Here is a 14,195-nt window from a genome sequence, read left to right on the forward strand (position 1 = left end):
CGGAAGTGCCTACCCTGGTGAGTGGTGATGGTCTTGGTAAACTGAGCACACTGGAACCTTCCCAAGAGGTGCTGCTGCTCACCTCAACCAGCACCGACCTTGCCAGACCCACTCATTATTCAAAAGAAACTAGAAATTCTGATATTGTGTAAAATCTCCCACTTTAGAAATGTCACCTCAAATTTTAAAAGAAAAGAAAAAAGCCCTGTTTGAGCCAAACAAAACAAAACTGCAGAATTTATCTGGGCGCCACTTTAATCTCTGCCATTGTGGCAGGGAAACTCTTAAATAAAGATTAGTCATAGATTGGAGTACCGACACATCAGGAAGAGAAAAACGTGTTTTTGGTGTTATCATATAAAAGTAAAAGTTATTGCAAAAAATTCTACAATCTTTTGGCTTCCAATTCAAATTCAGTTTTACAAATTTTTCTCTTAACTTGAATTCATACTTGATCCCTGAGTGCATACTTAATGTCTTTTCTCTACAACCATTGGCATAATTGCTTGTTTTCTTTGTCCTAGTTTACACAGAACAGTTTCAAAATAGTACTATACGTATTAACAATAAATGTACTCAATGAAATGTAAAGTTTCTTTGCATTTTCATTTGTTCTTAGTATATGTTCCACGGAGATGTACAATTTGAACTACACATTTGACAAAATGTTTGTGGTAAAGGCACCTAGTTCACAAGTGAAAAGCTCCCCGCCCCCACGAAAATTGTTTTGGCAATGACAGCCCACAGCAGAAGAAAGCAAAAATGCATTTTTCCAGGAGCTTTGAAAGACAACTTTGATGTCTCTCTCCAGGTGAGGGAACAGCCCTCTAGGGACTTGGGCCAACTTATCTGAGGTTACTTACCTCCCTTGCTAAACCCTGAAGAGACTCCTTTTAAGATTTGTTGCCAACTTTTCCATTTTCCCTGTCTCTTTGAAAAAAACACGGAAATGTGGGTTTTCTGAAGCAAAGGCCTGGACAGGTCTTAGGTGATCATCTCTGTAAACTTGAAGCGGGGAGTAGGAGCAATTGCCCACTAGGAAGAGTGCGGCGTGAGTGGGTGCAGAATCCCGGGTACACAGACCTTTAGGGAATGGAGGAATCAGAAATCCGGCGCCAGCACCGAATTACTCAGAGCCTGGTAAGGAAGAAGCTTTTACATCACCTGGAGGCGCAAATGGGGTTCTCCGGGGAGGTAGCTCCTATAACTCGCAGGGTGGTGAATTCCCCAAGCCCAGTAGGGACCCCAGGCCCTAACTTGGCATGGGCTTCATTCAGGGCTTTTGCTTAAAAAAAAAAAAAGGTGCTAGCCACAGAGCAAGCTGGACTGACCACGAGGAAGTCACTTGTGCAAGGAAGTTGGGTCTGGACTTGGGAGAAGAACGCGTCCCGGCGGGAACTGAACGTGCAGCAGTGCCCAGCTCAGACCTGCGCTAGGCCTTCCCGTAGGGGGCGCGCCTGCCGCCCTTTCGTTCGGCCCTTCCGCTCGGACTCTTCCCGAGCAGGTGCCTCCACTTCTGCCACCAGCGGCCAAGGAAACCAGGGCGGGGCGGACGCAGCCCGACGCCCTAGGTTCCCGCCCCCGTCGGGCGGGGCCGCCGCCTGCGCCCCTCGCGGCCCTGCCCGCCGCTGGGTCCCGATTCCCGCCCGAGCCGGCGGCATGGAGGGCGAGTGCGGCCGGGAGGGCGGCCTGGGGCGCGCCGTGTGCGTGCTCACCGGGGCCTCCCGCGGCTTCGGCCGGGTGCTGGCCCAGCTCCTGGCCCCGCTGCTGGCTCCTGGCTCCGTGCTGGTCCTCAGCGCCCGCAACGACGAGGCGCTGCGGCGGCTGGAAGCCGAGCTGGGCGCTGGGCGGCCCGGGCGGCTCGTAGTGCGGGTGCCCGCCGACCTGGGCACCGAGGCCGGCTTGCAGCGGCTTCTCGACGCTCTGCGCGAGCTCCCCAGGCCCGAAGGGCTGCAGCGAGTGCTGCTCATCAACAACGCAGGTACGTCGCCCGCCGGCGGGGCACCGGGTCCCCGTGTGAGCGCTCGGCACACTCACTAAGCGTCCCTTTCCTTCTCCCTCCGACTGCCCCACCGCTTGGAACTTCAAAGGTGACTGCTAGGAGTCAGAAAAGACGCCCGAAGGTCTAGTTGTTTCGGCGAGGTGTGGAGTAAGGCCCGGTACTCATTCCATCCCTCCCCCATTCGCCCTCCGCCCTCCTCTTTCAAAGGCCAGGCTTTCCGTAACGCCGGTGGAAATTTCCCGATCGTCTTGCCCGGCGCCCTCTGGCGGAGGCCCAAGTCAGGGCATGGGTCTCCCAGCAGAACTCCAGGTCCCTGCTTCTCCAAATGGCCCCGAGTTCTCCCCCAGTCCCAGAGCAGGGCCTTCTCAGTCGGCAACTTGGCGTGAGTGGGCGCCCCCGGTGTGCGTGTCTGCAGGACTGGGAAGGGAGAGACGCCTTCAGCAGCACTAGCGAGACTCCTCCTATAGGGCTGGGGGAAAAGAGAGCCCCGCTTGCACTGGGTGATTCTTAAGGTCTGGTTTTTCAGGCACTCTTGGGGATGTGTCCAAAGGCTTCGTTAACCTGGCCGACGCAGCTGAAATGAACAACTACTGGGCGCTGAACTTGACCTCTATGCTGTGCGTGACTTCCAGCATCCTGAGGGCCTTCCCGGACAGTCCTGGCCTCAGCAGGACTGTGGTTAACATCTCGTCGCTGTGTGCTCTGCAGCCCTTCAAGGGCTGGACACTGTACTGTGCTGGGAAGGCTGCCCGTGAAATGATGTTCAAGGTCCTGGCCACAGAGGAACCTAGTGTGAGGGTGCTGAGCTATGCTCCAGGTAGGTGGGACATTACTGCCATCTCTGTTCCCCAGAACCAGCCGGTCCCCCTCTGGGGGCTGGTCAAATGGCTTGTCTGTCCTCTCCAAATATATTGTCCCAGAATCAGGACCCAGCTCTCCTAAGGGAAATACAGGATTCAAGGAGGTTGGACCTGGCAGGTGTGGGGAAAGTGGGGAGCTGCCTGAACTGGAGGGTGGAACCAGAAAGTCTGAGCTATTAGAATTTGAGAGACAATTAGGTTTGAATTCCAGGCTTGTACCCCATTTCTTCATGTAAAATGAAAGATTCTCCTTGTTTCACAGGGCAGTTAGGACTGAATTAGGTAATATATGTAAAAAGAATCCCTAATTGTGAAGTACTATCTAATTGTCAGCACTTCTGATTGTTAGATAGGACTTACCACACTGTATTAACTTCATATGTATACTTCTCTCTCTTGATAGGAAAACCCTGAAGGCAGGGACTATGCCTGTATGTCCCCAGCACCCAGCAAAGTGCCCCATTGAGTCAGTCTGCAGGAAATGTCAGTTGAATGAAGAGCACACAGACGTTGTTGAGTGCTGACCATCCCAGGCTGAACTGTGCTGAACACTCGTGGGAGGGGTGGAGGTGCTGGGGTAAATAAGATAGGGCCCTCACAGAAGTTACAGGGTAGGGAGTCTTGTGATGCTTGGTCTGGTTTCTCACAACCCTACCATGATGCCACTGTGCCTCTTTCTTAAAGGTGAGGCCTCTGTCCTAGGCTTGAGGTTACTGCGATTAGAAGGTGGTGACAGCTGTTGTGTAATATCTGAGCAACTTAGATAGAGATCCAATAGTTCATTCCCCTTGGCACCCTGGGGGCAGAGAGGTAGAATAACCAAAGTCCTGATGTGGCAGGGCCAGGACCAAACCTTGCAACCGAATTCATGATCAGTGCCATTTCTATTTCCTCATGCTCTCCAGTACCCAGTTCTCCCTCCCTAACACATACACAGTTATTCTCCCAGCCAGCATTCAACTCAGCACCCAATCTGAGCTCAGCCTAGGACTTGTTCAGTCAACAACAAGCAAATGAAAACCACAGCCAGGAGTGGAACAGACGCTGGACTGTGACTGGGGACTCAGGGGACTGCCTGGGAATTAGGAGGAAGTGGAACTTTTTGCAAGGGTTCCAGGGCCTGCAATCAGTCATGGTTTTATTTCAGTCTCTGAAAGAATGTTCCGACAGGTGTCCGGAGGGGGGATGGGCTGTTTGGAAAGGTGGCAAGTCCCTGCTTACCAGGGATGTTCAGGTGGTTGAAAGACATTTGAGGATCAGGAGGCTGGCTTTTCCAGCCCTGAAGCCCATTACCTCCAGATTCTTGGGCGCTGTGGTTCCTATATGAAAAATAGGAAGTTCCAGTAGGAGTTCACTGACCTCACCTCAGGAGGAGGTGCTGGTTGGACAGGAGATGATCGGCGTGGTTGTACACACGGTGGTCTGGAGGGACCCTGTTCAGTGGTGATTGGAATTTGAGTGAGTCTGGAGCTCGGTAGTGACAGAGTGAAGCCTTTGATGACTTGACCACACATGTTAGCCAAGATAAGGTGTTGCCAGTGACCAGACTTGACTCCACCCCACCTCACACGCACAGCAGGGCCCCTGCCTCAGCTGTGCCCTTCATCTTCTTCTCTTTTTCCCCTAGGGCCCCTGGACACAGACATGCAGCAGTTGGCCCGGGAGACCTCTTTGGACTCAGACTTACGAAAAAGGCTTCAGGAGCTGAAGACAAAGGGGGAGCTGGTGGATTGTAGGGTGTCAGCCCAGAAACTACTAAACGTGCTGCAGAAGGATATGTTCAAGTCTGGAGACCATGTTGACTTCTACGATAAATAAGCCCGTAACCTTGGCTTCCTGGAGCTTTCTTCCCCCTCTTTCAGGCACACCCAGAAGCCCTGTGCCGTCTCGCATCCTGCCACAGTGGCACCACTAATCCTGCTATACATAGATAAGCACTCATGCCTACTCTCCTGCTCTCAGACCCAGCCAGCTAGGAGGTCTGGGGTGCCCAGTTCTCAGGAGTTTGTGCTGAGCACCCTGAGTTAGGAGGAGGCTTGGGAGAGAGAAGTTATTGGTATTGGTGTTCTCTCTCCAGGACTAGAATTTTAAAGATGGGAAAAGTAGGGCAAGAAGCTGAAACACTGAAGACGGGGTGGGGTCTCCTGCCCATGGCCAGCCCATGGGGGATGGCGGGTAAGCTGTTTCAAATAGGAGGGCCCAGTAGGTTCACAGATGGCCGGGAGGGAGGACAACACATGTTTCAGGCCACGGGGTTGCCCTTTACTCAGGGTAAGAGGACCTTCTGGTTGAACTTCATGACTTCATTCTAATGCCTTCTCCCTCCAGAACCTACTCTGTTCTCCAGATTGGGGGTGGGAACTGAGACTTTTTGTACAGGTCAAAGGCAGATACAAATAAAACGAATTGTCCTTTATTAGTGCCTGGAGTACAATAATGCTTCTGATACAGGGCCCATGACTAACTCCCTGGTTTGCTGGGCCCAGGGGTGTTCCTGAGGCAATTGACCCAAATACAGGATGCTGCCCTTATTTCTAGAGGAGTTGTCTTGGGGCTGAGAGCCTCTTCTCACTGAGTCCTACCCAGTGGCAAACGTAGGTGCAAATAAAGTTGGCCAAAATGGGCAAGTCCAGACACCTATTCCTTCACGATTTTGCCTGTAGTGACCCCAGTTCTTATTAACCTTTCCTCGCCCTTGGTTTATTCAGAGTACCCAGCCTTCAGGGAGGGGTCATTTCTACCCCTTATCCACATGGCAATGCTCTGAATGGATCCCACCTCCTCAGGGGCCTGTTGTGGGCCCTCTTGCTAATACCTGTCTTACCAATGCTCCTGGTCCTTAGTGAGGTGGGCATAAGACCAAAATGCCTTATGGGAAGGTGGGCAGGATTCCAAGAGGGAAGTCCTGGAAAACCAAGGGTAGGACCGTACCCATCCTTCCGTGGGTGAGTCGATGTGGGCAAGCTGGGCGTTCTGCAGTGGTGGTCAGCCAGCCCCTTCCTGGCCCCTATTTGGGAGCAGAGAGCATGGTCCCTACCAGCCATCTCCAGGACTCAGCCCTGGGTATTCTCTTTGCTCTTCCTTGTGCACAGCAGAGGGCGCACGGAGGCCAAGCCTCCTGGAGAACTCCCCGCGGCTCCTCTGGCTGGAGGGAGGCCCTGGGCTGGAGCTGGCAGTGTCCTGCTGGGTTTCCTAGGAGGGAGCAAGCAATTCACGCTTTTTTCACTCAGCAGAGCTTTTTTACTCGCTGGAGTCAAAATCGCTATACACAGAGCCCTGCTCTGCCACTTACCAGCTGTAACCGAAGGCAAGTTGTTTCTCTGTGCCTCAGTTTCCTTATCTAAAAAATGTGGATTATCAGGGTGCCTTAAAGGTCATTGTGTTAAATAACCCAGTAGCTGTAATTTAAGCACAGGATTTGCCCCATACATGCTAATATTATTTATTGCCTTTTAATATGAAGATCCAGATCATCCCAGAGCCCCACTTGCTTGCAGCCTGATTTCTTCCATATGGCCCAGATGCCTTCTTGCTAACCAGAGGCTAGAATTCTTACTCTGTTGCTCCTTTTCTGGGCTTCAGTGGGTCTGGGGTTCAGTCTGGACAACTTGTCCTGGACTCACTGGACCAACGGGGAAATGCATGGATCTTGGAGTCAAGAGCGCTCAGTCTAACTTCCCTCTGTGATGAAGATGCTGTGGGGGCTCGGGCAGGGCCCCCTCCCATTCTGGGCTTTCCTGGGACAGGTGAGCTCTAACATTCCTTCCTGCAAACCTTTCTCCAAGTTGTTTCAAACATGGTCGGACTGCATCTGAGGACATCAGGTTTGCCTCTGCAGGTGGGGCTGGGCAGCCTGAGTAGGTGCTGGGTGGATTTGCCCACGCGGCCCCTTGTGCCCTTGGAAGTGTGAGGGCAGTGAGCTCCAGCCCAACGCCTGCTGGATGTTCTAGCCGATTTTCTCGCTTCCCCACCAGACTGATTGTCCAGGACTCAAGGAGCAGTACCACAAGTCTCCACGAGGTGGCGAGAACCTCTCACGCCTGACACCCTCTCTGAGCCTGGCTATTTAGGAACCTTGGAAATGACACAAGATCTGTCTCTCTTCCTGTCCTCTAGGATTGTGGGCTCTTGGCCTTCAAGGAGCTGGGGACGCAGGGGGAAATGGACTAGGCCACTAGGGGTTTCCTAGGCCTCACTCCTTGGCCTGGAGTAGCCTTCTCAGGTCCTCTACCACTGGGGTAGGGAGACTTTCTTGCCAGTCTCTGAGCCACGAGCAGTCACCCATCAGAGGGTTAACAATCTGTATTCCCTGAATACACACAGGGGCACATACAAGCACACACAACACATGCCTGCACATGCCCAGAGCCCAGCTGCCGGGTTGAGCAGGGCCTCAGATTAGCCAAAAGACAAACAAGGTTTCTCTTTGTCTTTGGCATGAACGAGCTGGGCATTTTTTCAGTTTTGTGTTTAATACCCTGAGCTGGGGGCCAGCAGCTGGCCTAGGAGGAGCAGGGGAGTAAGGGGAATATTCCAGGCCCAACCCCAGGACCTCGAGCACCTCTGTCCATGAGCATGACCAGCTGGGACTAGGGTGGTCAGATGCCCCTCTGCCCTCCTAATTCCTGTCTTTGTCCTTAAATACAATGCAGGCTGTTGCCCACTGTTAGCCAAGCCTGGAGGTGCCCAGCTGCTGCTTCCCCAACTCGGAACCACACCTCCGGGTTGTGCTCTGTCCCAGCATCTCCCCACGTCTCACCTCGAGGAGCTGGGCTCTACCTTCCGGCCTCCTTCACATGAACCACAGCCTCTCCCCACAGACGTGGCCTCCTGTGCTAACATGTAGTCATTCCCAGTCACAGAGCACGTGTGCATACCCTGCGTAACGTGCCCAAGACTGCCCAGCTGTGCTCCCTCACCACTGGGGTTCCGTGTGGTGACAGGGAGGTTGCCAGAGTGGGGACCCCACGGGGTGACACCTCTCCAGTTGCCACAGTATCTCTCAGCGATCTGAGGTGTGGGGGAGGAGGAGAATGGACCAGGCCACTAGGTAGCTTGCAGAGAAGTTAACCGAGGAATCACTCGGGCCTCAGGCCAGCTGGGGAAGGGTGCAGGGTGAGTGAGGAGAGGATGAAGTGAGCCACCCTTGCTCCCCACCTCAGTCCTGAGGTCTTCCTCCTGCCCGCAGTGCTGGGAGGCAGGGCCAAGCACCCCAATCCTGCCCGCAGTGCTGGGAGGCAGGGCCAAGCCTGGATGGTATCTCAGACTTTTGAAGTAGAGTCTACCTCCCCATCCCATCCCAGAATTAGTGTTGCTTCCCAACAAGATTCCCTGCCTTGCTCTTTGTCTCCCGTTCCACCCATCCTCATGCACTCCCCCCAGCTCTACCCGCCTTCGGTGTTGAAAAAGAGAGTCCTGGCCTTCTATTTTCTGGGAGGGGTTGGGGAAAAGGAGAGAGGGAGGAGAGGAATTTCCTTCTTAACGTTAGGGGTCACCTCTCTGGCCTATCCCTCCACACCCACCCAGCTGACCCCAGAGGCTCAGAAAGATTCCTTAGCTGACTATCCTGAAAGCGGGGTGTTTCTTAGTCCACAGACCCATGCACCACTTCTGTCCCCAGCCCCAGAGTGAGGAAAGGGAAGAGCCCACTCATCAGACCTGCTGCTTGCTCTCGGGGCTGCAGGGGTCTGTCTGGCCCATACTCTGGTTTAGGTTTTGTCCACTGCAGCAGAGGTCTTTTCTGTCTGGGCTCTGCCCTTTCAAGCCCCAGCTTGATACCAGGGATCCGAGGCCTCAGGCTCAAGAAGCTGTGTGTATCCCACAGACCTTACCCACTGAGGCACTGTTGAGTGTGAATGAATGAATGAACGAATGAATGCTTATGTGAGGGAGTGAATGCCACTGTGGCCCACTGCCAGGCATACATGAAGCATTGAAGAGTCTGGATGTGATGACTGGTGCCTGGGAGTCAGGCCTCCGCAGACCAGCACCAGCTGTATGGGTCCCCACCCAGCCTAGGCATCCCTATGTTGGGGTTCAAGCCCCCCTTGGAATCCCTACAGGAAATGTCGCGTGTGGGTATTGTGGAAACGGGTGGGGCTGACCTGTATCAGAATCACCTGGGGAGTTCTAAAAAAAAATCAGTCCCACTGCCCACCTCCCCCCAGATGCAGCGGATCTAGGTGTGCCCCCGCTTTGCATTAGAGCATTAAACCACGAGCTGTAAAAATGAGTGCGTAATTAACTTTAAAACTGAGCTGTGAGCCTTTTGTACACGAGTGGTATTTTGGCAGTGATCAAAGGAGGCAGCCCCTCTGAGAAGGGAAGTTCAGGGGACAGGGTCAGGGTTAGGGGCTGAGTTTAGTCTGAGGTCAGAATTAAAGCTCAATACACAGCCAGGGTCAGGGCCGCTGTGTGGCCAGATCTGGGGTGGGCACGGGGCCATGGCTAGGCTCCGTCTGCGGTGAGGCACAAGAGGCCCGCACGATTGGCTTTTAAAATGCGAATATACACATACATGATGAGAAAAAGGCCAGGCCGGAAGACAGTGACCAAAGCCGGGGGACTGCTCTCTGGGCCCCAAGACGGTCCCAGATTCCCCTGTCCTCTGTCCCCCCTGGACAGCGGCATCATTGCCTGGAACAAAATGGGCTTTCCTTAGGCTCTGTCCTTGGGGCCTGCCTGGGTGGGACAGGAGAGGTCCCGGGGGGAAACGAGGGAGTTGGGAGCAGGCAAGTCGCCTCTCCTCTCTGGAGCATCCAGGCCAAGACAAACATCGCACGGGAGTGAGGATGACAGCGGGGGAGCAGGACAGTGAGAAGAAGCTGGAGAAAACACAGGCAGGAGAACAGACAGACAGAAAGATGAGAAAATGTAGTAAGACAGACTTCGATGGAGGGAGAGAGATCGCAGGAGAAGCCACACACACTCTCACACTCACACACTCCCTTTTCCTCACACACACACTCACACACTCACACGCCCGGGTGTGCGCTCACGCAGCCTTCCTGAGCTTCGCTGGAAATAATCCCGCTCTCGACGCGGGGCCTCAGCTGCACAGGCGGTGCGAGCTGTTACCTTGCACATCTGTCAGCTCCGCATGCAGAGGCTGTCATAGGGCTGTGTGTGTGAGTGTGAGAGTGTGTGTGTGCCTGTTCCTCCCGGAGAAGTCTGAGGTCTCTGTGGGGCAGAAGAAGGTCCCCGAGGGCCTGGAGGCTCCCCAGGAAGTCCACCTCCTGGAACCGGGGCTTCTCCTTCCTGTCCTGCACAGCGGGAGGCCCGGGGCTGCCCAGCGTTAGGAGCTAGCCCAGTGGAGTTGGCTTCTGTGGCCTGACTCGGCCACTTACAGCCATGTGGCCCTGGGCAACCAGAGCAGCTGGTCTCCTCGTTGTCAGGTGGGGATGTAAAGTAGCCAGGCCACCTGGATCCCAGAGGGGTGGTGACAGCACCTGGCCTCATGCGTGTCGGCCACTTCTGGGACATCAGGGATTCTTAGCATCCTGCTTGTTGTAGCTGGGAATTCCTTCTGTGTCTGACTCCTGACTTCCAGGGATGCACCCGGCACACAGGTCCCTCTGGTGGCACTGATGCCATTGCCCTCCTCTGGCCTGCTCTTCTCCCGGCTGCATCCTGCCGGGCCTGAGGGTGCGCCGTGGGCACTGGCTCTGGACTGCAGAGGCCTGAGAACCTCAGACCTGAGCCTCCAAGAGCAGAGAGGTTTGGCACAGTCTGGGGACACAGGAATGCTTAATTAACCCTTCCTTGTAAGGGTCCTTGGGTAGAAGCCTCTGTCCTTTCTCTCTTGACCCTTCCCAGGTTTCCATGTCCCGTGTGTCAGCATGTTCTGTGTATTTGCACTCCCTCCTGCTTTAAGCTGAGCTAATCATAATAGGTTTTACAGCAACGAGGACGAGGCCCCGGAAACTATCCAGGAAGTCCCCTCAATTTTTACTTTAAGTAAGAGAAAACAGGGACCCTGGCCAAAGGCACCCAACCCCTGTGTCAGGACGGGCTCTCCCCACGATGCCATGTCCCCCTGGGTTACACCTCCCCCCACCCACAGAACTGACCCCTTTCAGATATAGAGGGTACAAAGGCCCTGCCCCCATCCCGCAGGCTGGCAGCCTTACCCCTGCCCAGCCTCATCAGAGCCCATCCCTGACCCCCAGGCCTTCTCTCGTGCTCCCCTCAAATCCACCATCTTTTCTGCCCGGAAGTTGGACAGGACATTCTAGGTGGGCTGTGGGTGCTTATGGTGCTCAGAGCAGGGTTTTCTAAGGGAGAAGACAAGTCCTAGGCCCTTCGCTCTGTGACGTGATCCCTGGCCTTTCAGGAAGGTGTGAGGCCATCACTGGGGTATGTTTCCTCCTGGGGCTGGGGTTTCTGTGTACACACATATGGCTGTATATGAACCATACATGGGCCTGCCCTAGGCCCCAGCTGTGTGTGTGTGTGTAACTCTTTGCCACCTTAGTATTAGTGTTAGTCATACAGGTGCTTTAACTTTGCTTATGCCTGGAGGGGGAGCTTGTGTAATTGTGTGTGTACCTGTGTATAAGCACTTTGTTGTTGTTGTTGTTAATCTTTACCCGAGGATATTTTTTTCATTGATTTTTAGGTAGAGTGCAAGGGAGGAAGTGAGAGAGAGAGAAACATTGATGTGAGAGAGACACATCAATTGGTTGCCTTCTGTAGGACCCTGACTGGGCCCCGGGGTCCAACCTGCAACCCAGGTACATGCCCTTGACCAGGAATCGAACCCTCGATCTTTGGTCCACAGGCTGATGCTCTAACTGCTGAGCCAAATGGGCCAGGGCTGTATAAGCATTTTGATATAAAACTGCCAGATAACAGTATATATATATATATATATATATATATATATATATATATGTGTGTGTGTGTGTGTGTGCAACTACATATACATACCATGAGACTGTTGTGTGAATGTGAGTGCAAGTATAAACTACTTTGAGTGCACACCCGCATTTACATTTGAATGAAGGTGGATTTGTGTGTTTAAACCATGAATGCATCCAACAGTATGCATACATGTGATATATATGATTGTGTGTAACCACATGTGTCCCTCGGTTGTGCTCAGTTTATAACTAGGTGTGCATGTGTACACATGCAACGGGACACTGCCTTGCAAGGGTGAACCTGTACAAAGCTGTGCATGGGATTTAACAAGCACATGTGCATGTCTATCTGTCCGCCTGCTGTGGTTTAGCATGGTGCAGGTGTTCCTGGGTAAATAGGTGTATTCAGGATTGTGACTGAGGGACAACAATTGTGTGTTGACAAACTCCAGCCACCCCTTAAACCATGGCCATGAGAAGGAAATGTGTAAATGTGTTTGTTAAACATGAAACAGAACAGCAACAAAGTGCCAGGTCTGACAGTAGTAAGAGTAAGTCCAGGAAGTCCCCCTCTCTCTCCCTGTCTCCCTGTCTCCCCGTCTCCCTGTCTCCCTCTCTCCAGCATCTCGGCCCCTCTCTGGCGTTGTTCCCTCACACCTAAGCCCAATGCTGTTTTGTAGTCTTTCAGCTGTTACCTCGGTCCCTCCTCGCCTCATTCCCGATTCACTCCGTTGCTATAGGTATGTTTGAAACCCCAGCGTGGTAGATTTTAATTAGTCTTCCTACAGATGGCCAATTAACATTCATTACTTTTGCCTTGAGCGATTAATTATGAGTTTGGATAGAAAAAGGAGAGAAGAGGAGAGGAAGATGGGCAGGTGAATGAAAGGAGAAAAGAGAAGGGGGTTTGATTAGGAGTTTGGAATTTTTACACAGAGCTGGCTGGTGGGGGAGAGGGTGGGAAAGAACCATTTGAATCCCCTCCCTCAGCCCACAGCTGCTCCGGGCCCCTAATCTGCTTGGCTGGCCCAGCCCTCCAGGAAAATAAAGCTCACACCCTCTTTTGGGCGTTCTTAAGCCTTTGGTGTTCCCTGACCCTGGCTTCTTTCATAATACCGGCCTTCTTGTGTTTTCTGCCAGAGCTGGGTGGGAATTGAGTCAGGAATCGTCCAAAACACAGCAGATAACCCAGAAATGAAGCTCCACAGAAGTATAGTAGCTCATTGTACAGATGAAGAAACTGAGGCTCAGGCAGGAAATGACTTCCCCAGCTCAAGCATCTCCGGTGTCAGGTGGAGACTCCAGCTTTGTGGACCCCTGGCCCACTTCTCTTGCTACTGCAACCCAGGTGTTTACAGAGACGCCGCAGCGTTGAACGCTGCCGCCTGGAACCTGCTCCCCTGCACGAGGCAGAAGCGCTCTTCAAGGTTTCAGACATAATTCACATCCTCCAGTGTGTACCCAACCGCCGATGTTCACGTGGTTCCCCAGCTCATTAAAAGTCCCCCGGTGGTGTTGCCCTGTTTAGAAACTGTCGCTCTCTCTGTTCCAAACCCTAAAATCATTCCAGGAATGGAGGATAGACTCTCAAGAGTGAGCAGTGGTCTTGTGGGTGGGAGGATTACAAGTGATTTTTGTTTTCCTCTTTAAATTCGTCTGTATTTTTTACTTACTTTAGCATAGATATATTACTTGAACAATATAAAGTATGACTATGGCCAGTGTGGCTCAGTGGTTAGAGTGCTGGCCCTCCAACTGAAAGGTCAAAGGTTTGAATCCCAGTCAAGGGCATGTACCTGGGTTGCAGGTTCCATCCCCGGCCCCAGTCAGGGTCATGCAGGAGGCAACCAATCCATGTGTCTCTCTCATGTTAATGTCCCCCCCCCCCTTTCCACTCTATCTAAATATCAATGGAAAAATATCCTTGGGTGAATATTAACAAAAAAATAAATTAAATGAATGATGACTATGTTACTTGAAATTTTTTCACAATATATTTACACAAAGAAACAGAAAAGAAGTCCATGTTAATTTATGATCTTTTAAAAAGACCATAACTATGTACATCAAAAATGTAACACTGCCCAGTGCTGGAGTTGGTTATCGCCTGCCTGGATTCAAGCTGTTCTGCCACCTTCTTCAACTGTGGCTCAGTTTCCTCATCAGTTAAGTGGAGTTGAAAAGAGTCAAGAGGATTAAGTAAAATAACTCATGGGAAGTCTTAGAATAGTGCTTTGTATCTAGAAAAAACTTAATAAATATTAGCTGTTATTAATATTAATAACAGTAAGATTTAAAAATAATATCTGAGTGGCAGGATTTTAAAGAATTTTTATGTGGCTCTTTTTGCTTTCCTGTATTTTGAAAAATTCCCATAGTGAACATGCATTTCCTTGATACTAAGAAGAAAGTGTAAGAGAAAGAGGGAAGGAGGGAGGGAGGGAGGAAGGGAAGGAAGGAGGGAGGAAGGAA

At 52.2% G+C, this 14,195-nt stretch overlaps 1 protein-coding gene across 1 annotated transcript; it reads left to right on the plus strand.

Moving 5' to 3' along the window:
• Positions 1 to 1,656: 1,656 nt before the first annotated feature.
• SPR (sepiapterin reductase) lies at positions 1,657 to 5,295 on the plus strand. Its single transcript, XM_036263317.1, has 3 exons — positions 1,657 to 1,981; positions 2,529 to 2,819; positions 4,490 to 5,295. The coding sequence occupies exons 1-3, from the start codon at positions 1,660 to 1,662 to the stop codon at positions 4,678 to 4,680; spliced, it is 804 nt and encodes a 267-aa protein (XP_036119210.1). The 5' UTR covers positions 1,657 to 1,659; the 3' UTR covers positions 4,681 to 5,295.
• The last annotated feature ends 8,900 nt before the right edge of the window (positions 5,296 to 14,195 follow it).

Source organism: Molossus molossus, unplaced genomic scaffold (genome assembly GCF_014108415.1).
Source record: "Molossus molossus isolate mMolMol1 unplaced genomic scaffold, mMolMol1.p scaffold_m16_p_15, whole genome shotgun sequence".
NCBI lineage: Eukaryota > Metazoa > Chordata > Mammalia > Chiroptera > Molossidae > Molossus > Molossus molossus.